At 31.4% G+C, this 27535-nt stretch overlaps 2 protein-coding genes across 2 annotated transcripts; both read right to left on the bottom strand.

The window, feature by feature from the left end:
* Positions 1 to 13834: 13834 nt before the first annotated feature.
* On the bottom strand, positions 13835 to 16871 carry LOC145556522 (PI-PLC X domain-containing protein At5g67130-like). The gene is made up of 8 exons (XM_081618182.1): positions 16724 to 16871; positions 16469 to 16600; positions 15613 to 15750; positions 15385 to 15483; positions 14771 to 15074; positions 14404 to 14627; positions 14153 to 14239; positions 13835 to 13998 (listed from the first exon to the last, which is right to left on the bottom strand). Exons 1-8 carry the CDS (start codon positions 16814 to 16816, stop codon positions 13990 to 13992), a joined length of 1086 nt encoding a protein of 361 aa, XP_081474308.1. The 5' UTR covers positions 16817 to 16871; the 3' UTR covers positions 13835 to 13989.
* Positions 16872 to 19446: 2575 nt separating this feature from the next.
* Positions 19447 to 20514, bottom strand: LOC145556523 (uncharacterized). Its single transcript, XM_081618183.1, has 3 exons — positions 20358 to 20514; positions 19796 to 19884; positions 19447 to 19671 (listed from the first exon to the last, which is right to left on the bottom strand). The coding sequence occupies exons 1-3, from the start codon at positions 20379 to 20381 to the stop codon at positions 19518 to 19520; spliced, it is 267 nt and encodes an 88-aa protein (XP_081474309.1). The 5' UTR covers positions 20382 to 20514; the 3' UTR covers positions 19447 to 19517.
* Positions 20515 to 27535: the final 7021 nt, after the last annotated feature.

Genomic DNA, 27535 nt, shown 5'->3' on the forward strand with positions numbered 1-27535 from the left:
TTTTATTTTATTTATTTATTTATCATATATTGTTGAATAAAGTTATAGTGTTTTTTTTTTTTGTTTTTTTTTTTTTGTTTTGGAAAATAAATTAAGTTATAGTTGAACTTGTAATATATACACTTATATATATAGGCACAAGATCGAAATCTAATTACATATGTTTGTATACTTGCTTTCATGAAAAACATATTTTTTTAAAATTAAATTTTAAATTTAATTTATAATTTACCTTTCATGTCGTCCTTTTTTTTTAAGAAAATAATGACTTTAATACTTATTTTGTAAAGTTTTGAAATTAAGCTAGCTTTTGATTTAGAATTAGAGTCGGTTAATAAATTAAATTTACATTGTACTTGTATTGAGTATTATTCGATCCCCGATGATGAGTAATTGAGAACCTTATGTATGTCTCGAAAATTTTGTATAAAAAATAGTTATTTTCATTGTCATAGATTGAGATAAATAATGACTTAGCATATTCACTTAATTTAGTAAGTAAAGGACGAGACGCCTACATTCAAATGAAGTAACATTCATTATAATGAGACGATGCCTCTTCATCATCGAAAGAGAAAGGGGAAGGGAGGAGGGTTGGACAAATAGATAGGGACATAAGATCTCAATCACTCAATGATACAATTGTGAGTAACCATAAAAGCAAACTTATGGATACAAAAGAAACACCAATTGCACGGAATACCCTTCAATATTAGATGATGCATGCAACTATGCAAGTATATATATAGGGTGGTTAGGAGTTTCGGACAAGCACATAACTACCCTTTAATACGTGTTAAAAAGACAAAACATCATGTATAGTACAATTATGATATTATTCTGTGTTCTAATAATATGATCAATACTCATCAATGATACATTTATGTATGGTGATATGTAAAAGAAAATAAATAGTATTTCAACTATTTTTCGAAAAAGAATATATATAGTCGGATTAATAGATACTGATTGTAATAGTAATATCATATGACAGATCAATAAATATATTCGTTGTTCGTTCGAATTCATACAATTTTTTTATTATGTGGGTTTGTATAGAAAGGGACTTAACAAGGAAATAATTCAAGAGGGTTGGTCACACAAATAATACAATGTTTTTCCACTAAGTTTTGAAATTGATTTGGATTTTAAACTATAGTGTACATGTATGATAAACAATAATCAGTTGGAAAGTTTAGGGTGATGTACATCTAAAAATCCATCCATTTGCACGAGTGTGTGTGTTTTGTAAGCTAGTGGCTTCACTGTCCCACTCGCTTTTGTTCCTCAAATTTGGACCCACAAAAAATAAAAACGACTCGTTAGTCGTTTCCCATTGTGAGGTGAGCTATAGCTATTGTGTTAAGGGGCTCACCATTTTTAATTTGTATCAATTTCAAATACCTCTCCCTTATCCCCTATCTCTTTCATTCTTGTGCATGATTATATTTTTATTTAGCTCTAGATGGATCAATTCCGAAAAATCTTCCAATCAAGTCCTTTATGCATTTATAAATTATTTGTGTAATTGATTGATGTGAAATGTATAATTGAATAGAGTAATAATTTTTCATGAATGTGTGCTTTTTGAATTTTGTATAATATAAAAAATGTGTCGATTGTTATTGTCTTTTCGTGCTGATTAGTTTAGACATTTAATAATTTATTACTTTTATTTATAAAAACCTAAATAGTATATTTAAGCTATAAAATAAAGAATATCGTACGGAATTAAATTAGGTTATCCATAACAAGTTGTGTTGAAACCCATTGTATCCCACTTGTGAGTGTCCCACATTGGAGAAAGAGGAGAGGTGGTTCCACTTTATAAGGTAGATGAGTTACTCCTACTATTGCCAATTGATTTTAGTATGGAAGCTCCAAAGCCTTGTTTGTGGCCCAAACTCTGGTAGAGGAGTTACTCCTACTATTGCCAATTGGTTTTAGTATGGAAGCTCCAAAGCCTTGTTTGTGGCCCAAACTCTCCTCCTCCTTGTTCGGGTTGCCCAGGCCCATTTAATATTGTTTCGAAATTTAACAAGTTGTATTGCTTATTTGCATTATTCATGGTAACAAGGGCCAAGGGCCTAAGCATAAACTAAAGTCAGGCATGTGCAAGGCATGGACACTCAAAGCACCCAATTCTTAAAATACGTACACCTATATACATATGACTAGTTGATCATAGAGGGTAGCACCTTAACTTTGTTAGCCAGCCCTAAATTTACATGGTTCTATATTGAAGACTATAATACTTGAATTGAGGGACTTTCGAGTTTTGACACTTGATGTCAAAAACTCAACTAATTGTAGGGAAAAAAATCTTGGATCCATAAAAGTTTATTTAAAATCTTATAACTCCAATAACCGGTAACATAAAGCCTTAAAATAAAAACGCGTTAATAAAAGAATATGTGCCAATAATTATCTAGATAGATAACTTAGAGGCAAAGTAGATGGTTTAAAACATTGAAGTGGCTTCCCATGGTCTCTTAAAGTCTAAGGGAGTAGCTTTTTCCTTTTTTTTTTTTTAGTCCAAATATAAAAAGTTGAAAATTTCTAAATTTGAAAGGTATACGATTTTCATTTACTTTTGAGAAAAAATTCAAAACTAAGGTGCATGCAATGTGAAAAGTGCCTCTGAGGATCATAAAGTTAGGTTTGAACCATAATTAAACTACTATCAATGTGTCTCTATCTCGATAATAAGTTTGGTTAATTCGAAAAGAAAAAAATAAATAAATAAATAAAGTCCCCTCTACCCTCAAAACAAATTACACCATCTTCTTAGTATTTAAAATCCTTTCATGATAAATAAAAAATGCTAATACACAAGTAAATAGTGTAAAAATCTAACCATTACTAATATTCCATACGATAATAATAGAATCATAGAATGAACGTAGTAACAATAATGATACTCCACAATAATTTTTTTTTTTTTTTTTAAAAAAGGCGTTATAATGGGACCGGCTGAAGCATGGCGCCACATAAGTATGTAGGGCGTCGACCGCATATGTGATTTGTGGTTGGGGACCAAAAACCATACCCCGTATTACCCAAAATCATTTGATGCAAATAATGTAGAGTGACTCAAACCTAGAAGAAGTAGACTAGTACTCGTACTAGAGTAGTAGTGTAGTACTACACCATAACCATATTATATATATTGATCTAGTTAATACTTTGACGGTGATCTGAGCTTAGTAAGGGTAACAGTTCACGCTTTCCTAGATTAAAAAGTGGGGGCCTTTTTTCCATTTTTATTAAACAATTTTCATATTTTGGGTGATTAAATATCGTCACTTTGCATTATTCATCTACTGACGGTACTGGCCTCGACACAAATTTATTCAATAAAGTTATCAGAAGCAAAAAAAATAGTTACTGATTAAAAAAATATATAAATAATTTAAAATATTTATTTATATTTAAATAAAGATGAATTAAAAAAGGGGTGGGTGAGAAATTTGGCTCCTTTCACATAAAAGATGGAGTGCACGTGTGGGCGTGAAAGAGCAGATAAATAGTGAAGGAGCATTTTTGTAAGAATCTTCGTGTGCTTGTTCTTATGTGACTCACAATATTATACTCGTAGTAGTATTTATTATTATTATTATTATTATTATTATTATTATTATTATTATTATTATTATTATTACTCGTACTCACATACTACTTGTTCTTTAGATTTTAATGAAGAGAAAATACTAGTAAATAATTTCTCCTTCGTATTTGTTTGATTTTGTTGTTTGCTTTGGTTTATGTTCCTCTACTATAAATATTATCGTCATAGTCGTCAACTCGTCATGGATTTGCATGATTAATCATCATATCCTTTGTTCATTATTTATTTCTACGGGAGTAGTTGATTTTAGTTTGACTGTATGAAGTCACTTAGCTTATACTTTCCTTGTTTTAGGTTGAGATGACACTCCAACGGGCCGGTATAATGGGTATAAAGTATACTGGGGCCCAATATGACAATGACACAACGTGATACTAGAGCTGATACACATACAACCATTGTATGTTGTCCCTACATACAACACCATTAGAAATTTGACATTTCAATAGAAAATGAGAGAAAATTAGGAGTCAAATATACATTGAATTTAATGAAAGTTGTGTCTATTATTTTAGCCAATAGAAACATGCCAAATTAGAGTTGTATGTAGGGACCACATACAACAATTGTATGTGTAGCCTTTATGTCGTTTTTTTTTTAATTGACATGTTTTGATTTTAGCACTATTCACTCACTCTCCTTTGACCGTGCTTTGTGTGCTTTATACGTAATGAAAAATATAGTCATGTGGGGTCTTACTCGATTTATCATGATATATATTTTCAAACTATTAACTTTTTATAATTTTTGTTTATCAGTAATTAAATATATTAATGGTTGAAGTCGTGCGTTGGTAAACGTGACTACAAAAATGTGTAAACTAAAAAGAAAATTTTGAAAAATCATATGACAAGCTGTATGAACGTATTTTGAACTTTTTTTTTTAAAGGAAAGAAACAAGAAGTTAGGCTAGTTTTCACTCAAGACTGTAACCCAACTTATCTTAAGCAATAAAAAAAGAAAATTAACTATCTAAAAAAGGATCAATATCCTGGTGTGTTTGCATGAAATGACCTAAAGAAGCAACATAATCTGCTTCTCTATTGCCCTCTCTATAGATGTGTCTGGATTTGACGGAAGAGTAAAGACGAAGGAGCTCCCTTATATCTTCCAGCAATAACTAAATCTTCCACGGGCACTGAGCTTTACCCTGCAAAATATTATTTGTACTTATATTGCATATTATTTGCTCAATATAATCACTTTTTTTTTTTTTTTTGACATTATCACTTTTGTTAATTTTAACTATACAAGTATTATTATTATTATTATCATTTTTTTTACTAATATTTTCAATTCGATTTAGGGTCTGTTCTCTTCAGCTTAATTTCAGTTCAGTTCCTAATTTCGAGACAATATGAAATGAGCTTGGCAGCTTGAACAAGGAGGAGAAGAGTTTGGTACACAAACAAGGCTTAGGAGCTTTCATACTAAAACCAATTGGCAATAGAAGGAGTAACTTCTCAACCTTATAAAGTGGATATATATCTCCTCTTCTTCCGGGACACTCACAAGTGGGCTACAATAAGTTTCATCACATATGATGCACAAATTATCCAAATTCAATCCGAACAAAAATAATTCATCCAATTCCAAAGACATGTTTGGCAGCCCTTAATTATATTAGCTACGTACCTAAGTTATGGGGTACAAATTAATATCCTAGACTCCTAGAAGGCTACAATTCCCCCAAACCACATAAATTCTCACAAACGATAACTTCAACATCAAGAGATTTTCCCTTTCTTATGCTTTAACTACCTCTACCTTTTTTTTCCCACAAATTATTAAAGCTTTCTTACATAAACCTAATGATGTACGATTGGATATAGAATAGATTTTAGCATAGAAAATGCAATTTAATCAAAAAGAAAAGAAAGCATGCAATATATTGAGGATTTGAGGGATTTATTTATTATCAACAAACAGCCTTACCATAAGTGTGCGCTTCCAACCAACATATCGCAAAAGATTCCTAGCCCTTGTTTTTGGTTCCACTATACAACTTCCCCATGTGTTAAGGTCCCCATTACAAGCAATTTGTTGTGTATTTATAAATTAAACTAGCTTTATTATTTTGATTATATTGCTTGTCCTTGTTATTTTGCCATTCCTTATGCTTGTTTATTTTGCATAATACAATTTTAAAGCTTCTCCTTTATAATCTTAAATCAGAATAGAACTATAATCAGGTAAATATAGTGACACAAAAAACTTATATATGTACATCATTTATCATAACGTAAAGAAAAAACGTACCAAAACTATGTGATAGGGGCATATATATATATATATATATATATATATATATATATATATATATATATATATATATATATATATATATATATATATATATTACATGGTGATGAAAAAGGGATAAATTGGAACCCATTAGTGGGGCAATACAAACTTGTTATTTCAGTTAACAACAAATGGAAACTTGCCCATTTGCATGTTATCACCTCGTGGGGGTGATAACATTTTTCCAACTGTCCTTTTGGGTTACACTCAAATGGATAGTTGAAATTTGCCAAAGTTTTTATTTTTGTGGTCCTTTTGCCTTTTGGTGGTTTAATTAGTCTTGTGGTTTCAAACAACATAGTTTTGGCCTTTGATCTTTGTCAAGCTAAGGCAGCTACCTAGCCTATGTTATGTTGGTTTCAATGTGTTTTTCAACTATGCATGGGTTCTTCTCCTTTCGATTTATTGTAGGGTTTCATTCTCATGAATGTTATTTATTGGGCGGTTATCGTTTATATATATGTTTCTAAGCACATGATAATAAGGTTGTCAGACAAGTTATGTACGTTAGAACCTTCTTCAAATTTTACGTTTTATTTTATTTTTTAATTTTATAAATACAGTGATAACGACAATTGAATATGTAACTTTTAATTATGTGGGAGATGAAACCTAACTACACAATATGAAGATGTCGATTTATTGATTGTTCTATTATCAATGTTAATTACTTATCTATGTACATGTTATAAAAAAGTATAGAATAACTTGTATAATACAATACTCCGTAGCATTTATTTATTTTCAATTTTTGTTGTTTACCATAAGATTAACACTGACCTATGTGAAAAGGTTCAAATGTCCAACTAACTATTCATTCATGGGATGTAACAAGGAATAAAATGTCAACTATAATATTTAATTCCTCATTGATAGACATCTTAAATTCGTGCATGGACCGTAGCCTACAAGCTACTATGCTACCTCCTGCGGCTTTGTTGTCTGTCTCTTTTACAATGAACATGTATGTTATGATGTTATGAACCCTTCATTAACTACACCCTAATTAATAAATCTAACTTATCAAATTTAATGTCTTTACTTACCCCTTTGTAAATGTGAGATAGTGACATTCTACTTACAATATAATGTTATGATTAATCTTTTTGCATTATTATAACCCTAATTATTATTTGATTGATTGAATAATCTTATGTACAATTACATATTGTGATATTTCCTTAGTTTCTCAAAAGTGTCGGTTGATAAATCATTTTAGTTAGTACTTTTGTAAGCATACTTATCTTATCAATTACAACCTTCATGTTGGCTCATTAGCTTGAAACTAGAGGCATGATTAGTTGGTTTTAGTCTAGTACACTTCACTTTCAATTCAATTGTGCAATAATTATATTGTTGTTGGTTATAAATCACAAATTTCTTTTAAAGAGCAAATAAAAGTATAATTAGATTAATTACGGATACAGACATAAAGAAAGGACCACTAATATGCTAATTAATTAGATAGTTAGTTCAACACGTCGTGTTAGCTTTTCAAGATACATAAAAATGGACCAAAGTTGCTCTTAAAAAAGCGTACGAACACTAAGATTAAATATTTGGAAAATTTGTATGTATATCCAAGTGAATTAAGTGTTTTTTCATCTTAAATGTATTGACGTTATAAATTCCTTTATGTATATATACAAATACAATGGTCATTTGTTTTTCTTTTTCTTTTGCATGAAATACCTCAAATGTGTACATATATGCATAACGTGTAACAACAATTTCTTACTGTTGGATATATACATTCACAAATTAGATATCATATTGTCATTAGCAGTGATCAAACTACAACAGTAGTAAAAAATTTGAAGTGAGAAAATAAGTAGAAATTCATGAGAATGTTTTTTATTGTTTATTTTATTTATTTCTTTTAAGAGAAAATTAATAAGAACGAATTTAACATTCTAACATGGCCATTATCAATACTTTTTTAAAGTAGTACAAAATTTATGTTAACATTATTACCAACATTTTTATATAGTTCGTCAATTAGTGAGGAGTTATCATAATAATTTAACAAATACTTAGATTATACCCTTGATGTTCTTTAGATTGCCTAGCTAATTTGTCCGAAACGAAGCTAAAGTTGCTTTCATTCCTTGTCACGTATGTATATATTCTATTCTCTAACAAATTGCTTTCATTCCCACGCACGTAGGGCTGCTACTCTGCTTTAATACCCTGAACAACGACAACTAACAACAATTAATAATACATTAATACTCCTCGTGTTCTTTACAGTTCTACTCACTTTCTATTTTAGTCTGTTTCATATTATTCATTTAATTTGCATTTTTTTTTATTTTTTTGTAAACATTACTTATAGTTATGTTTCTATGGACTATGGCCAATTTATACACCGTCTCCTTTTCTTTCATTTGAAATCTATTACGGACTACCTGTACACTCTATCTAACCTAAAAATAAAATACTAGTATTAAACAAACCAAATGGTCTCCAATTTTTACACTATTTAAATTTTTTTTAAAAAATAAACAGTGAGATGTAGTTTTATGTATATCTTTTAGGTACTTCATTTTCATATATGTCAAAATATAACTCTAACTGTATCATTAATATCTTTTAGTGCATGATACTATCATCACACATTCATACATAAGGATGAGTTACTTATTACGTGATTCAATTTACTACAAACTTTGTTTATGTCTCCATCAATTATAATATGACAAAACTATAAGAAAAAAAAAATAACCAACAAAAGAATAGAAAGACGCCTTCTAAAAACACTACCATATTACCATTAATAAACTATGTACTGATTTGTTTTCCACTACAACATATGATTATAAAATTACATGATGAAAGAACGATATTTTCTCAAAACATTTCAAAGGTATGTGTATGCTCACTTAGTATATGTGACTATTAATTTAGAACGAAATCTTGGTTGCATGCATATCCTACAACAATATTGCTAATATATAATCTTCAGGAATTAAAGTTTGATGGTGATACGAGGGATTTTTCAAGAGAACAAACAAGTGGACCAATTATCTCTTCTCATACTGTCATACATTGTATTTGATTTAATTTAATATTATAATTTAAATAATTTCATCCAAAGATCCACTAAAGTTGGGCGTGTTCATCATCTTACATACCTTTACAGATGATTTATTGTCTATAACTGTATATGATGTTGATTCTATATCTTTGTTTGATAATGTGATGAATGTTTTTTCCAAAAAAAAAAAAAAAAAGAAGGTAAATACTGTACACAAATAAATAAATACATAAATGTTTATTGTACAAGCTTTTCTTCAATGATCGACTATTTTGGCGGCCCATAATTTTTAAGAGCATGTAGCAAACTTGTACATTATGTATGAAGTTAATTTTGGAACAGAATAAATCTTAATGCAATAACATTTTATTGTGTACCTATCAACTTTTACTAGACAAATAAAATGCATGTAGAGTGATTAATGAGTAGCTAGTCTAGTAAAATTTTGAATTAAATGTTGGAAAAAGATAGCTTATCCAACCTATAATTAATTAATTAATAGCCCTTTTTTTTCAAATCTATGTCATGAATAATTTACTTTATTCACTTTTTTTTTAAAAAAAATAAAAAATAAAAATCTATGTCATGAATAATTTACTTTAATCACTTAACTATAACAACTAGCTACTACTATACGAGCATAATTAGCTTGTGGACATCATGTTCGAAATATTTTGTATTACTGATTTTATTATCAAATTAAGAACTCGAATTTGACATGAATGATAAAGATTTGAATCGTATTGGTATAAAACTCTTAGTCTTAGGAACTACCAATGCGAAACTGTAATGCGTGGTGAAAGTATAAGACCCTATTCTTTAGATATGCTCTACTGAGCCCTGCTTTGCTGACTCAATCTGCTCTGCTGGTATCTACTTTGTTCTGTTGAAATCTGCTATACTCTGCCTAGAAGCTCAAAAGAATAAGACCTGTTAACATCATGAAATTTTCAAGTGTGAAAAGCTCAAGAGTTGATTCAAGGTTATGGAATACAAGTGTCACGAGTCAGGCAAGAAGAAATTTAAAACTCTGTCTCGGCTTAGCTCATTAACACCCAATTAGCAAAACGTACATATTAGCAATAAAAATAAATTGTGGTTAGACAAACATCTATCTAGCAACCTATGCTATATACATATGCTATACACCTATATTATGGTATCTAATGGTACTATCATAGACATTAACACAAGACTCTTACAACAAAATTACACTCTAACTTCGATTCCATTACCACAATTTATTACCGTCTAACCGAACGAGTCAATCTCAAGAGAACAACTGTCTAATGAAGTTGGATGAGAACTAGACTCTTGGAACTTGGTCTCTTATCGTCCTACATAATAACAGCTTTTCATTAATCCTTTTTTGCTGGTTTCATCGAACAAGAGTACAGATGCATGTACATTTCATCTTCAATGGTCCTCCTTAGCTATCCTGTCACTGCATGCTCAGAATTTTGTCCAATTCTTATTTTCTCAATTCTTACCTTTTATTTATTGTTAACTAAATATGGACCTACATAATATTTTTGGAATCTGCTTAAATGATGGTAATAATCAATCCTGATTTTATTGGTATCCCAAAAGATTTCAATTTTATAATTTTCAATATTGATTAGCTCACTGAATTTTTATTTTTACACCTAATAATGCCCACATAATTCAGTGAGTTGAATGTGTAATTGTGTATGTTGGTAGAAGCTTTCCCACTATCATTTAATTGTAATTAATTAAGAATGTAATTAAGCTATGTTTAATATGATAATGTAGCCGACGATTGCTATCGTATAATATAATATATATGATCAAATCGATTAAAGATTACCTGAAGGGTGAAGCTCCCTTATAGTCAAAAGGTACACTGGCCATGAGCTTTCGGCCTATCATATGTAGTCAAAGGATGCATATACGATGTAACTAGCTCGTTTAACATGATAAGATAAGTTAGCTAATATGATTAAAGTTTTACATTTTGCTCATGAATATATTATAAATTCAAATGTATGTATCTACCCCGAAGCAACATTGCTATATTTCAGTATTATGATGTCTTTAAAAATACAAGATAGATAAGTTAAAATTATTTTATACAAGTACAATTAACACGCATAAATCAAGTTTATTGAAATTGACATTATGATTGCACAACAATTTTATAAAATTGACAAATCGACTCAACTCGATTCATTTGATTGCAAACTTTAATTTACTCCAAGCTAATTGATTAAGCTACCTCCCTTTCCATTATTACATAATAATTCTCCCCATTAACTTGGGGTATAAGTGTATGACTAGGCCTTTAAATCTAATACCTAATTTACTGAACTTCCATGTGATAATTAACTCTTTAGTAGATTACAGTACTATTTTCTTTCCCATTGAAAAGGTTGACACAGTCATATCCACTAATCTTAATTAGCTTAACCTAAATATATATTATCTCACTAATCTCTCTACACGTCAACACATAATTAAGTGTAAAAAGACATACACAAATGACATAATAGTCATGCTTCTTCCTACTTGTTTCCTGTACCAGAGAATCCATTAATCTAATTAATAAAGTTAATTATTTCATAAAAAGCTGTTAATGAGATCACTAATTGACCTATGAGAGGTTGAGATTAACAATGATTGGACGCTTTATGTTAATTTATAATACTAATTACTTTATAATACTAATTCTAAAATGCATCTTCCAATAACGTGAAGCCCATTATACCAATGAAATGCAATGCAATATCCTGCAGCCATGTGTTGCTATGTAAAAGTAATCTAACTTATTCTTAACTATATTCTTAGATCCTTTAACCATATTTATTAACATTTTATTGGTCCATATTATGTATTAGTGTACTAATTTATTAATATAAGATTAATATAAGTAGCTTAGCTTTAGTTCAACAAGGAAGGAAAGTCCACCTTGATTTAGTAAGCTACTAACTACTACTAATAATCTAGGTGCTAACACTTTTCCAAACTTATGCTATGTCATCAATTTTCATTGGCTAATGGAGTAATATTTTTGTTTATTATTAGTTACTCGTATTTATCAAGGGGTAATGGTGTTAGGTTGCTTTTGTGGATTTTAGGTTAAATTTATTGATAAGTTTTTTCCCTTCTTTTTCATATTTTGTTTCTGTAAATTTAATGTAATTTGTGAAAACTAGTAAGAGCAACAATAACTCTTGATATTACTCCCCATAACCCCTAAGTCCTAACACAGTGATTTGATCTTTAAATTATATGACAATAATTAGATTATTACCAATGAGATATATTTCCTCCACTTCTTAACAAGTTAAGTTTATTATACACTTATTTAAAGTGAACTTATTACATCTATAGACTATGTACGAAGACATATATAGACTTAGGGCCTGTTCTCCTACGTTTATTTTCAGTTCAGTTCAGTTCAATTCAGTTCAGCTCATTTCAGTTCAGCTCCTAATTTCCTTCTCTTATAAAATATTCATTTCACTTCAGTTTAGTTTAGCTCAGTTCAGTTCAGTTCAGCTGATTTCAGTCTATTAGAACAGACCCTTAGCTTGTATGTATGGTTATCAATCAAACCAATTAGCACTTGTTATTAATCAACATAATCTAATTAGAATAGCTATTTAAGTTTTTGAAAAAGTGATTATTATGATCTAGATAATTCAAAGTAGCATAAGAAAAAAAATATTCATAGGGATCACACATGTACGTGGATTGATGGGTACAAAAATTCTCAATAAATTCCTAGTCCTAACATGTGTTAGGTCCTCTTCTCACATGCTTCCACCATTTTATGACACAGTAGAAAAACAATGCTTTGTTTTATATACAAAGATACACTTCTATGCAATTACAAATTTGACTATAACTTTGTTCAAATCACATAAATCGATGCATTATTTGACTACATATACTATATACATGGACTCAAAACCATATATAAGTAGGGTCCCATACACCACGATATACAGTATGTTACTCCTATGCTTGTTTATAATGGAAACATGCTAATATTATTTGTTTGCAGTCCTAGTATATGGTAGTAATCCTAGCATAATTATTGTGTTAAACACCTATTGGTAATTTTAATGTTGTATTATCTTTATAATTCTCATTTTCACACTGTTTTTCCCCTTTAAATGGAGTCAATTTGACTGATCAAACCTTATTATGCAATATTCTCCCTATAAATAGGCTTTGTTAATATCATAATACTAGGTGGAAAATGGAAACCACCAATGCATCTTTTGAGGATCACATGCATGAATGCACGATGATCGGTTATCTATGCTAGTGGTTTTGGGGCATCAAACTGATTAGCTAGAAAAAAAAACCCTAGTCGTATCAAGCAAGATGTCATATAATCTGTAATTTAGAAATTCACTCACCTGCAGTTATAATACGAGTACGAAATGTCTTGCTATGAAATAGCCTTACTTAAGTAAAATTGATAATTAAAAAACACGAAATTAGGATTGTTATAATTAAGAGTAACATTCTCTAATTAATTCCTCTAAAAAGTGATAAAATCATAAGAATGATAAAGGGTTGCACTGAGTCATTGACCACCAAATTTTAAAATTAGGAAGGTTGGCAAAAAAAAAAAAAAAAAAAAAAAAAAGGAGTTGGGGTGTATTTCGGGGCTTGGATCCCTCGGTGTTATTTTTTCTTTCAAGCCCAATAAATCCTTTGGCCCAATATCTGACCACTTATATCAGGCCCAGTTATTTGTCTACTGGAATTGCAATGCATTGTGTTCTAAATCCAACAATCCAATCCTTTTTTTCCTTTTTGGCAATGAGAAAATTTCTACTACATATTATATATAGCCCTTAATCAAATAACATTTGATATTTTACTAGCTTGATGATGCCAATGACAATAAATGCTTACATAACACAATTTGTGTTTGTTACAATGTAAGAATTTGTTCAAGAGACTGATGTCAAAGATTAGATCACATAGCAGCCTAGCAAATGATATGAAGCTTTATCGCGAACAATTGTAGAATCCAGAGTCATTATCCATGCTGCAATAGGCAATGTAGCACCATTAAAACCACGAAATTCAAATTCTCTATCAATTATTATCGAATACTTTTTTCCAAATAGGAATTTGCTCTTAGAATATAGTATGTTCATATAATACTTCATATAATCATGTTGTTTTATGTATTTGCTTACCTTACAAGCATGTACATTATCAGACCCACAAAGCAGCTCTCCATTTAACGTGTCTAGGGCATCGAAAGCACCCCCTCCCTCGCTTCTCTGCAAACACATATATATACGAAATATTTATTAGCATCATCTAATCTAGTACGGTGTTGTATGTTACATGCCACTAAGTTATTAGTCTCTGTGCAATATGCGACTTATAAGTTACAACTAACTTTAGCGAGTAAATTACAGAACAAATTTACGGGTGTATGTACCTTGTAATAATCAACAGCAACAAAATTAGCCCATCTATTCCCAGCAACATCATGGCATGTATGAAGCATTTTGATCAAATTCGCGGAATTGTCAACACAAGAAAGGTCTCTCAAGGGCACAGACCTGAAAAAGTTTACTAGAACAAGAGACTTGGTTGTAACATCAAGAGCTGATGATTCTGCCCTGTTTGTGCAATTTCCTGCTTTCATTCCACCGTCTCCATCTGTAACAAAAATTTTAACCACACATTAAAAAAAAAATTTACAGTACCAAAACTACCCCGGAACTAGTAAAAATCAGTTTTAATCAGTAAAAATCAAGTTGAACATTAATCCGATAAAATAAACAGGAAGAGAGGCTGTTTACATTGATTTTCGACCATATAATTCCATTGATACGCGATGCCTTCACTAGCTTCCTTAGATTTCATAGAAGTAAACACAAGAAGCCTTTGGTTTTTCGCTACCATGTCACTAACTAATGGCCAATCTAGGCCTTGTTTTGGCATCCTTGAAGTAGGAAACCAGTACTTCATTAACCCTGCCTTTGTAAATACTTTGGTTAACCCCTTGGGTGCCTTAACATAGTCTTCCAATATCAAGGTCACAATCTCGGTTGGGTTGGAAGATAAGAAGGCTTCAATCTCTTTCAAAGTATCAATTGCTGGTTCCTGATAGATGTACTTAGACTTCACAAAGCTTGATTCTTAAAATGAAAAATCGATCTATGTTGTGCTAAACATTAGAGATCAATTTGAAATTTATAATAATAGTAGTAGTAATGGTTTATGATTAGATTTTCTAAGAAACGTGCATGCACCAACTAATGCATGCGACGAGTAAAACTATTTAAGGTGTGAAACTATTTAAATTATAGGTAGATACATCATGTTATATCCGTTTATTTTTTTTTTATGATGAATTAAGACAATGTGTTAAGCTATATAAAAATATTTGAATTTGGATATGAAATTAACTTACAAAAGCAGTATAATCATAGCATTTTCCTCCAAATGAATGACACAACCATACATCTCCATTGAAGTCATATGTATCAAGCATCAAGGCTCGAACTCCATTCTAAACATAAACAGAAATGAAATAGCGTTATTTAGTCAAAGAGTTGAGTATAAAAAGATAACCACAATTTTACAATTTTACATCAAAATTAAAGACATTTAAGCGAAATCCATATGAAGAAATTCTTACTTGTAGTTGTTGAGTGATTCTATCTTCTTGATTTGAAAAGGTGATTCGAGGAACTTTGGTATGAGATGGCTCTCCATCAATAGCAAACGCGTTATGTGTTGTCAAGAATGCATATTTGTTGAAAGGTAGAGAATTGTTCTACATACGACGAAAACAAAGTTAAAAGTACTCCCTTCGCCCCTAAATAACAAAGTACTATGTAGTTACAAAGCATTACTTTATCTATATACAGATTACAAAGTACGAAGTAGGGTTGATCATCATCGAGTCATACCCAAATAGATACATTCATGAAAAAGTAGGCTAATTTTATTCATGTATCAAACTCAATTTTATCATGTGACTACAAAATGGGTGCATTTGGTGGGGACTAACTACCTACATACAGTTGATACATTAAAGTACTTGACGAAACTTCATTCGACAATGACTTAACTATGTCACGCTTTTTTTTTTTTTGAAACATATAAGGATGGGAGATATTCTATTCTGCAAGCAAATCTAATTTTTTGCAAATTCAACTCAATCAACTAATCTACTAGCATATATCTTCACCCAATTCATCATACAATGCCAATAAATCTAATACAGAGTATTAATTTTTGCGAATGTTACTGTAAATCTAACTAGTCGTAGAGTTTATATCGGTGAACTCGTGCAAACATGTAAAATTGTAATTAGATGGTACAAGTGACCATGTTAGACGACAAACAAAATTTGAATTACGAAGTACAACATTATAATCATGTGGATTAATTAAATAAGTCTAATGAATTTTCCATTAATCAGACGGGTAAACATAATTAATTACATGTTAAACAAATTAAAATTGAGATTAATTAAGATTTTGTAATACCAGGAGTTTAAATTGATCAGTGGTGGTTCTTCTAACGCAGCTTGGCCCTTTAAATCCTGCTACACAATCAAAGCAGCGGAACCCTTCTTCACATTTTCCACACAAATCTACTTCCTTGAAATCCTTTGAATTCTTAAAAAAAAAAAAAAAATCATTAATCACGACGAACTGTTGCATAAAAATATGATATCTTATGATTAGAATAAAGTTTAATGAAAAAAAGTAATTTGATAAGCTAAAGAATTGAAAACAAACCTTGCATTCAGAATTGGAGCAAGAAAATGAGAGCAGAAAAGAAGACTGAAGAAAGAGTATGAAAATGTAGGGAAGAAATGAATAAAGAGACATAATGTTTGGTTAATAAAAGGGTGAAAATAGAATTAATGAATTATATGTGTGTAATGAAGGATAAAAGTTGTGATATGGAACAATGAACAGATTGTTTTTTTTCTTCCCTTTTTTGAAATTTTGATTTACATAAAGATTAATGTTACAAAAAAGTATAACGAGAATACGGCATTTATGGCTGTATAATGGGGTGTGACTGTTAAATTTTGGCTCTTCATGGAATGGAATCAAAATTGATGTTTTGAAAATTTCAGTAATCCTTCATTTCCATGCATCCATTTTATTTACATTAAGGAAATTTTGACAATTACCACCTTCTGTTATGTCTATTTTAGCAATTACCACCTTCTATTTTTTATTTTGAAAATTACCACCTCCTATTTTCAAAAACATCAAAAGTTACCAATTTCTTGCCTCCTAACTACCACATGACGTCATTTTAGGCTCATTCTTTCTCTTTCCTCCCTATTTCCCTCACATTTCTCATTCCTAACTCGATTCTCATCCCCCCTTTCACTTTTTTTCCCCCAAACAATCAAAAACACTTCAATTCACTCCTCCAAATCAAAATTGATGAACAATTATTGGTGGTTTGGGGGAAAAAAAGTGAAAGGGGAGATGAGAATCCAAATAGCAATGAGAAATGTGAGGGAAATAGGGAGGGAAGGGAAAGAATGAGCCCAAAATGAAGTCACGTGGTAGTTGGGGGGCAAGAAGGTGGTAACTTTTCATGTTTTTGAAAATAGAAGGTGGTAATTTTCAAAATAAAAAATAGAAGGTGGTAATTGCTAAAATAGACATAACAGAAGGTGGTAATTGTCAAAATTTCATTTCATTAATGAGTATACTAGCTCTCATATTTTTATTTGTACAGAGTAACATAAATTTTAGGGCTCAATCAAAATTTGAATTTCCAAATTATGGTGTTTATAATTATGGGTATGTTCTCTTCACCTTAATATAATAATACGATCTAAAATTGCCAATACAATCTAAAATTGTGTCAAGTGTGTCCAATATATAGCAATGAAAATTATTTTTGGCCTATTTCGGAATGTTGTTGCATTGGTTGTCAAGAGATGCAAAAGATAGGTTACAATCATCAACATGGCATCCCAACGTTTCATTAAGATAACAAGAATCCTTTATTAGGTTATCAAACTCAAACCCACCATTATTTACCAAGTTACCATTATACTGTTGATTGTAGAGAACATACACATAGTACATGCAAAGAAATTAACTATTGTTGAGAGTGTATATTATTATGCACATAGTACAAGTTTTTTTTTTTGTTTTTTTTTTTTGGTGTATAGAGAGTCACAGGGGTCAGGATGAGAATCAATGTCAGAATCACCTGAAATCGGAAGAAAAACTGATCTAACCAATTAAGCTATCCTTCACTCTTTAATTTATGCACATAGTACAATTGGTTGTATGTAAAAACTTAACGAGATGAGCTATTCGCTTGTTCCACTGTACTACACATTAGAAAAGAGCCAAAGATATGACAATGTCAACTATAGGTTGAAAAGTTAATCCTTGATCGATTCAATTAAGATAATATTTTTGAGACAAAAAATTAAAGGAGGTGTATAGATTATTGAAGTTCCGACCACCGGTCCACCGTTGGCTATGCTTAACAACTATAAAGTACTCCTTATGTTAGTAAGTAGGTATATTGCGGAGTATTGGAAATTAGAGATAAGCTCAACAATGAAAATTTGGTGTACATAAGTGGAAGTTGACTTGTAAAAAAACATTGATTCGATTAGTCCACTCTTATATAATTAGTAAAACCATACTATTATTTATCACCAACTTTAAAGGCTTTAAGCTTTATACTTTGTCCTCTTATACCAAAAGTATTAAAGTACTGATTAGTGATTACTTTAACACGAGGATAAGTATATCCACTATCATTTGACAGTTCATAACATTGTACTTATAACCTTTTTGATTCAATATTTTAGAGACAAATGTATGTGTCGTTTCTACTAAGTATTTGATTAAAGCATGCATAAAATTGTTTACAAAGGTGCATTACATACATTTTACATACACATGTTTCGCAACCAAAATGTATAAGGGTTGACTTTTATATAAATTTGTTTGGCTTCCTACCATTACAAAATAAAAGAAAATTACTGTATAGTGTTTTATTTTCAGAATTTCAATATTAGCTTGGTTTGATTAGGAAAATATCGTTTGTGATACAGTACGTATCCATGTCAATTAGATATGCATGATATGATTTGCTAGATAATATATTAGGAAATTTGATATAATATTATAAGGTTTATTAGATATGCATGATATGATTTGCTAGATAATATATTAGGAAATTTGATATAATATTATAAGGTTTATGAAATATATATAGTTAGTAATATAGTATAGTATAGTATAGTTTCCTAACCATCAAGATTTGCTGAAATGTATAATAGACAAGAACAAATAAACTTTGCATTTCTGTAACCTTAATTACTACTTTATTTATTATTCATACAAATACAATCTACAGTTCCAAACCAAAAAATTACTACTGAATTACTCACCTCTTAATCTCTTATCATCAAATTAAACTACTCAATAATATAATGATCGATCTCATATATAGTTTAACAACATTGAAACAAAACAATTTATTCAAATACTTTGTACTCCATTAAAATCAAATAAAACAATATAGCTAGTGAAATTATTCTTTTCCAGTGTCGGAGAAAAAATGGTTGATAGTCGGCATAACTTGGGGAGAACGAGTCCTTAAGAACTTGCGAAAACCATGCTCTGCATATTTCTCTCCTTCCTCGTAGTTTTCCAGCACTGCTGTTGTTCTATGAGCTTTATTGATTCTATCATATGAAATAGTAACCAATTAATAATGTTACTAATTTTAAAAAATAAGGTGAAAAATATTAGATCAAAATTATTAAATGGATTATTCTGAGTATTTAGGTTATTTTGTAAATTAATTACCTGACATCAGGGTTTAGTAGCACATTCCTTGTTAGCTGAAATATGCACATTCCGGTGACAAATGACATTGCTGCTATTAGTGGATATACCTGTAAAATTATACAAAGTACGCAGTAATTACGTACTAATCAGAAATTGTTTATAGTTCATAAGAATATTTTGCTGATTAAAATTTTCTTATGCACATTTTGTCTCAAAATTATTGTAATATTTGACTTTTTATGTTTTTGTGAAAGATGGTGACCATTAATATATTTAATTAATCACGTAATAATAATAAAAAATATATATATATAATTCTTGTCTTTTGAAAATACACATAAAAAAACTAATACTCTAAAGTTAATGAGAGTATAAAATAGCAGTTAATTTAGGAGGGGGGGATCGAGCTGATTAAAAAAAAAAAAAAAAAAAAAAGACAATTGACAAAATAGAATCAATGAATCATGCGACATATACACATATACAATAGATTAACTATAAAATTAAATGAATCAAATCCCATTTACATCATTTACTTATAAAGAAGCTATATACTGAAAGGGAAAAAAAAAAAACTTACATCGGGCTTGATCCAACGTCCCATTTGGGGTTATTGAGGGATTATCTATAGAATTGAACTTGAAGCAAGCACAAACTTTTACCAGTAAATGATTTTACCTCTTTAGTATAGATCGAGAACTTGGGATTTAAGTCAATTAGTTATTTGTGTATTTATGTATAAAATTTACGTGTAGAATTATGTATATATATTGCACATAAAACTTCATTTTAAAATCTGTGGGCTGAATGAATCATCTATGAATTAATCTGAAAGGATAATACGCGCGTCTACGTAATTTTTATAAAACCAGGTGCTTGAGCCTCTTGTATTGTATTTGAGGTCAAACAAATGACCAATATAATCTACAATTTACTTCTTGGTCAAGTCTTTAGCCCATTTATCTTCCATCTCAGCCCTCTCCTATGATATGGAATTATGGATAATTAAATGTACAAAATTGACTACTACCTCGCTGACAAAAATATTATTGTTTTAATCTACAAAATTGACTAAAATAAATTCGAAAAATTAGCATTTCTAGATCTATACGATAATACGAGTTGCATTAATCCAATTGTTAATACAAACAAATGATGTATATATATATATATATTAATAGTATCTGTTTTAGTTTTTAATTTTTCTGTTTTTTTAGGAAATTTAGCTGATAAATAAACCAACATTTTGCAATGAGAATTGAACCTCTAATCTTATACAAGTCATTCTCGGGTTTGAGTCGGGTTCGGTTCAATTCAATAATTTCGGGTCATTCTCGGGTTCGGTTCAAGTAAATAATTTGCGGGTTATAATTAGGTTGGGTCATTTCCAAGTCGGGTCATTCTCAGATTCAAGTCGGGTTATGTTCAAGTCAATAATTTGCAGGTTACAATCAGGTCGGGTCATTTTCAAGTCAGGTCATATTCGGGTTCAACTAATTATAAATAGATAATTATCATTTTTATCAAGCTAATTATTTCCTTTGACTATAATATATATGGCAATATACTAGGGAACTATAGTCTATAATTTAGGAAAATAATTATCTCCTTTGACCATACAACAAATATATACTATATTTAAGTCTTAAATTTGAGGATGATGCTCCTTTCTTTTGCTGGCCTGGACCGACTTGAACTCCCTAGACAAAATGTTTTGATCAACAAGAATAAGGTAGTCTTAATTGCATTTAAGGTGATTTGAAATTGGGTCAGGAATAATTTGGGTTGAATTTAGGTCAGGTCAATAATAAGTCGTGTTAATTTCGAGTCGAGTTAGTAACAGATTGGGTTGAATTTTTGGATCGGGTAAGTAATAGGCCTGGTAAAATTCGGGTTGGGTCAATAACAAGTCGGATTTAATTTGGGTCTGGTCAATAACAAGTCGGGTTGATTTCGGGTCAGGTTTGTAAAAGGTTGGGTTAAATTCGGGTCAGGTTAGGAACGGGTCGGGTTGAATTCAGGTCAGGTTAGTAACAAATCGGGTCAAATTCACGTTTTGACGGGTTAAAACAGGTATGGGTAAATTTCGGTTCAAGTCGGGTTCGGTGCAAGTTAATTAAATTGGCCGTTGTAAACCGGTTAATCGGTGCAAGTTGTAAACCGGTAAATTGGCCGTTTAAAAGCAAATTGGATGGTTCCACCCAACCAATTGGACTCCCATATTAGGGAACATGATAAAAATTTCGGCAATTTTTGTTCCTTGCGAAAAAAAGTCAAAAAATTTCCAAAATTGAAGGCTAATGTCCACGCTTTTTGAGAAATTTTGGAAGTTTCAGGGCCCCGGTATCGCAAAATCTTGATATTTTAGGGAATACATCCGGGGGTCATAAAATTCCGTTTGGAACCATATATGATCATTATATGGTGTCATAGATATCCGTGGTAGCCTTGAGTTAATGAAATCGATGCAAGTTGTAAACTGGTGAATTGGTCGTTTAAAGGCAAATTAGATGGTTCCACCCACCAATTGGCCTCCCGGAGGGTATTAGGGACCATGGTAAACATTTCGGCAATTTTTTTTTTCGGGCGAAAAAAAGTCAAAAAATTCCAAAATAGAATGCTAATATCCACGCTTTTTGAGAAATTTTATAGGTTTCAGGGCTCGGTGTCGAAAAGACTTGAGATTTTAGGGGATAATAATCAATAGTTGGGATTAATAATTACAAATTTTCCTTTTTATTTCCAGGTGAAAAAAGTCAAAAAATTCAAAAATTAAAAGCTAATATAATCGCTTTTTGAGAAATTTTGGAGGTTTCGGGGCCCAATGTCGAAAAGGCTTGAGATTTTAGGGGATACATCTCGAGGTCATATAATGTAGTTTGGAACCATATATGGTCACTAAATGTTGTCATAAATATTCGTGGTAGGCTTGAATCGATGAAATCGGTGCAAGTTTTAAATCAGTAAATTGGCCGTTTAAAGGCAAATTGGATGGTTCCACCCACCCAGTTGGACTCCCAGAGAATATTAGGGACCATGGTAAACATTTCGGCAATTTTTATTTCCGGGCGAAAAAAAGTTATAAAATTCCAAAAAAAGTAAAAAAAAGTCTAATATCCACGCTTTTTGAGAAATTTTGGAGGTTTCGGGGCCCGTTGTTGAAAAGTTTTGAAATTTTAGAGAATACATTTCGGGGTCATATAATGTCGTTTGGAACCATATATGATTATTATTTGTTGTCATAAATGTTCGTTGTAGGCTTGAGTTAATGAAATCGGTGCAAGTTGCAACCGGTAAACTCGGCTGTTTAAAGACAAATAGGATGGTTGCACCTAGCCAGGTGGACCCCCGGAGGGTATAGGGACCATTGTAAACATTACATCAAATTTTATTTCTGGGCGAAAAAGGCAAAAATTCCAAAATTGAAGACTAATATCCACGCTTTTTGAGAAATTTCGATTGTTTCGGAGCCTGGTGTGGAAAAGCAATGAGATTTGAGGGGAAACATCTCGGGGTCATATAAATCCATTTGGAACCATATATTATCATTATATGTTGTCATAAATGTTCGTGGTAGGCTTGAGTTAATGAAATTATTGCAAGTTGTAAATCGGTAAATTGGTTGTTTAAAGGCAAATTGGATGGTTCAACCCACCTATTTGGATTCACAGAGCATATTAGGAACCATGGTTAACATTTCGGCAATTTTTATTTCCGGATGAAAAAAAGTCAAAAAAATTCCAAAATTGAAAGGATAATATCCATGCTTTTTGAGAAATTATGGAGGTTTCAGGACCTGGTGTCGAAAAGGCTTGAGATTTTAGGAGATACATCTCGGTGTCATATAATTTCATTTGGAAGCACATATGATCATTATATGTTGTCATAAATGTTCGTGGTAGGCTTGAGTTAATGAAATTATTGCAAGTTGTAAATCGGTAAATTGGTTGTTTAAAGGCAAATTGGATGGTTCAACCCACCTATTTGGATTCACAGAGCATATTAGGAACCATGGTTAACATTTCGGCAATTTTTATTTCCGGATGAAAAAAAGTCAAAAAAATTCCAAAATTGAAAGGATAATATCCATGCTTTTTGAGAAATTATGGAGGTTTCAGGACCTGGTGTCGAAAAGGCTTGAGATTTTAGGAGATACATCTCGGTGTCATATAATTTCATTTGGAACCACATATGATCATTATATGTTGTCATAAATGTTCGTGTTAGGATTGAGTTAATGAAATCGGTGCAAGTTGTAAATTAGTAAATTGGTCGTTTACAGGAATTTTGGATGGTTCCACCCACCCAATTGGACTCCCAGAGGGTATTAGGGAGCATGATAAACATTTCAGCAATTTTTATTTTCGGTTTAAAAAAGGTTAAAAAAATTCCAAAATTGAAGGCTAATATCTACGTTTTTTCAGAAATTTCGATTGTTTCGGGGCCCGGTGTCGAAAAGCATTGAGATTTTAGGGGAAACATCTTGGGGTCATATAAAGCTGTTTGGAGCCATATATGATCATTATATGTTGTCATAAATGTTCGTGATAGGCTTAAGTTAATGAAATCAGTGCAAGTTGTAAATCGGTAAATTGGTTGTTTCAAGGTAAATTGGATTGTTCAACCCACTTATTTGGACTCACAGAGGATATTAGGGACCATGGTAAACATTTCGGCAATTTTTATTTTCGAGCAAAAAAAGTAAAAAAATTCCAAAATTGAATATCCACACTTTTTGAGTAATTTTGGAGATTTCGGAGCCGCCCGGTGTTGAAAAGTCTTTAAATTTTAGGGAATACATCTCGAGGTCATATAATGTCATTTGGAACCATATATGATCATTATTTATGGTCATAAGTGTTTGTGGTATATAGGCTATAGTTAATGAAATCGGTGCAAGTTGTAAGCCGATTAATTGGTCGATTAAAGGCAAATTGGATAGTTCAACCCACCCAATTGAACTCTCGGAGGGTATTAGGGACTATGGTAAACATTTCGTCAATTTTTATTTCGAGCGAAAAAGTTAAAAAATTCCAAAATTGAAGTTTAATATCCACACTTTTTGGGTAATTTTGGAGGTTTCGGAGTCCGGTGTTGAAAAGTCTTTAAATTTTCTAGAATGCATGTCGGGGTCATATAATGTCATTTGGAACCATATATGATCATTATTTGTTGTCATAAGTGTTCGTGGTAGGCTTGAGTTAATGAAAACGGTGCAAGTCGTAAGCCGAAAAATTGGTCGTTTAGAGGCAAATTGGATAGCTCAACCCACCCAATTGGACTCTCGGAGAATTAGGGACTATTGTAAACATTTCGGCTAATTTTATTTCCGTGCGAAAATATGTTTAAAAATTCCAAAATTGAAAATTAATATCCACGCTTTTGAGAAAATTTTGAGGTTTCAGGGCACGGTGTAGAAAAGCCTTGAGATTTTAGGAGATATATCTCGGGGTCATAAAAATTAGTTTGGAAGCATATATGATCATTATATATTTTCTTAAGTGTTCATGGTAGGCTTGAGTTAACGAAATCGGTGCAAGTTGTAAATCGGTAAATTGGCTGTTTAAAGACGAATTGGATGGTTGCACCCACCCAATTGGAGTCCCGGAGGGTATTAGGGACCATGGTAAACATTTCGACAATTTTTATTTCCGGATGAAAAAAAGTCAAAAAAAATTCAAAAAATCAAGGCTAATATACACGCTTTTTGAGAAATTTCGACGGTTTCAGGTCCTGGTGTCGAAAAGACTTGTGATATTAGGGAATACATTTCGGGATCATATAATGTTGTTTGGAACCATAAATGATCATTATATGTTGTCATAAATGTTCGTGGTAGGCTTGAGTTAATGAAATCGGTGCAAGTTGTAAACCGGTAAATTGGCCGTTTAAAGACAAATTGGATGATTCCACCCACCCAATTTTAGTTCCGGAGGGTATTAGTGACCATGGTAAACATTTCGGCAATTTTTATTTTCGGATGAAAAAAGGTTCAAAAATTTCCAAAATTTAAGGCTAATATTCACGCTTTTTGAGAAAACTTAGACGGTTTCGGGCCCCGGTGTCGAAATGACTTCAGAGATTAGGGAATAAATCTCAGGATCATATAATGTCGTTTGAAACCATAAATGATCATTATATGTTGTCATAAATGTTCGTGACAGGCTTGAGTTAATGAAATTGGTGCTAGTTATAAACCGGTAAATTTGCCGTTGAAAGACAAATTGGATGGTTCCACCCACCCAATTGGAGTCTCGGAGGGTTTTAGGGACCATGGTAAATATTTCAGCAATTTTTATTTCCGGATATAAAAAGTAAAAAATTTCATAAATTGAAGGCTAATATCCACGCTTTTTGAAAAATTTCGACGGTTTCGGGCTCAATGTCGAAAAGATTTGAGACCTCAGGGAATATATCTCGGGATCATATAATGTCGTTTGGAACCATAAATGATCATTATATGTTGTAATAAATGTTCGTGGTAGGCTTGAGTTAACGAAATCGGTGCTAGTTATAAATCGGTAAATTGGCTGTTTAAAGACGAATTGGATGGTTCCACCCACCCAATTGGAGTCCCGGAGGGTATTAGGGACCATGGTTAACATTTCGGCAATTTTTATTTCCGGATGACAAAAAGTCAAAAAAGTTTCCAAAAATCAAGGCTAATATGCACGCTTTTTGAGAAATTTCGACAGTTTCAGGTCCTGGTGTCGAAAAGACTTGTGATATTAGGGAATACATCTTGGGATCATATAATGTCGTTTGGAACCATAAATGATCATTATATGTTGTCTTAAATGTTCGTGGTAGGCTTGAGTTAATGAAATCGGTGCAAGTTGTTAACCTGTAAATTGGCCGTTTAAAGACAAATTGGACGGTTCCACCCACCCAATTGGAGTCCCGGAGGGTATTAGTGACCATGGTAAACATTTCGGCAATTTTTATTTTCGGATTAAAAAAAGTCAAAAGATTCCAAAATTCAAGGCTAATATCCACGATTTTTGAGAAATTTAGACGGTTTCGGGCCCCGGTGTCGAAAAGAGTTGAGATATTAGGGAATACATCTCGGGATCATATAATGTCGTTTGGAACCATAAATGATCATTGTATGTTGTCATAAATGTTCGTGGTAGGCTTGATTTAATGAAATCGATGCAAGTTGTAAACCGATAAATTGGTCGTTTAAAGACAAATTGATGGTTCCACCCACCCAATTGGAGTCCCGGAAGGTATTTGGGACCATGGTCAACATTTCGGCAATTTTTATTTCTGGATTATAAAAAGTCAAAAAATTCCAAAATTGAAGGCTAATATCCACGTTTTTTGAGAAATTTCGACGGTTTAAGGCCCCGGTGACGAAAAGACTTGAGATATTAGGGAATACATCTAGGGATCATATAATGTCGTTTGGAACCATAAATGATCATTATATGTTGTCATAAATGTCCGTGGTAGGCTTGAGTTAATGAAATCGGTGCAAGTTGTAAACTGGTAAATTGACCGTTTAAAGACAAATTGGACGGTTCCACCTATCCAATTGGAGTCCCAAAGGGTATTAGTGATCATGGTAAACATTTCGGCAATTTTTATTTCAGGATAAAAAAAAGTCAAAAAAATTCCAAAATTGAAGGCTAATATCCACGCTTTTTGAGAAATTTTGACGGTTTCAGGCCCCGGTGTCGAAAAGACTTGAGATATTAGGGAATACATCCGGGATCATATAATGTCGTTTGGAACCATAAATGATCATTATATGAT

The sequence above is a fragment of the Chenopodium album genome, chromosome 8 (genome assembly GCF_948465745.1).
Source record: "Chenopodium album chromosome 8, dcCheAlbu1.1, whole genome shotgun sequence".
In the NCBI taxonomy this organism is placed as follows: domain Eukaryota; kingdom Viridiplantae; phylum Streptophyta; class Magnoliopsida; order Caryophyllales; family Amaranthaceae; genus Chenopodium; species Chenopodium album.

Coding starts and splice junctions, on each gene's coding strand:
- LOC145556522 (XM_081618182.1), bottom strand. CDS start 16,816: ATGTCTCTTTATTCATTTCTTCCCTACATTTTCATACTCTTTCTTCAG. Junction 16,601..16,723: donor GCTCCAATTCTGAATGCAAG/GTTTGTTTTCAA, acceptor TTTTTTTTTAAG/AATTCAAAGGATTTCAAGGA. Junction 14,240..14,403: donor TTGCTGTTGATTATTACAAG/GTACATACACCC, acceptor ATGTGTTTGCAG/AGAAGCGAGGGAGGGGGTGC.
- LOC145556523 (XM_081618183.1), bottom strand. CDS start 20,381: ATGGGACGTTGGATCAAGCCCGAT. Junction 19,885..20,357: donor GACGTTGGATCAAGCCCGAT/GTAAGTTTTTTT, acceptor ATAATTTTACAG/GTATATCCACTAATAGCAGC. Junction 19,672..19,795: donor CTACTAAACCCTGATGTCAG/GTAATTAATTTA, acceptor TTCATATGATAG/AATCAATAAAGCTCATAGAA.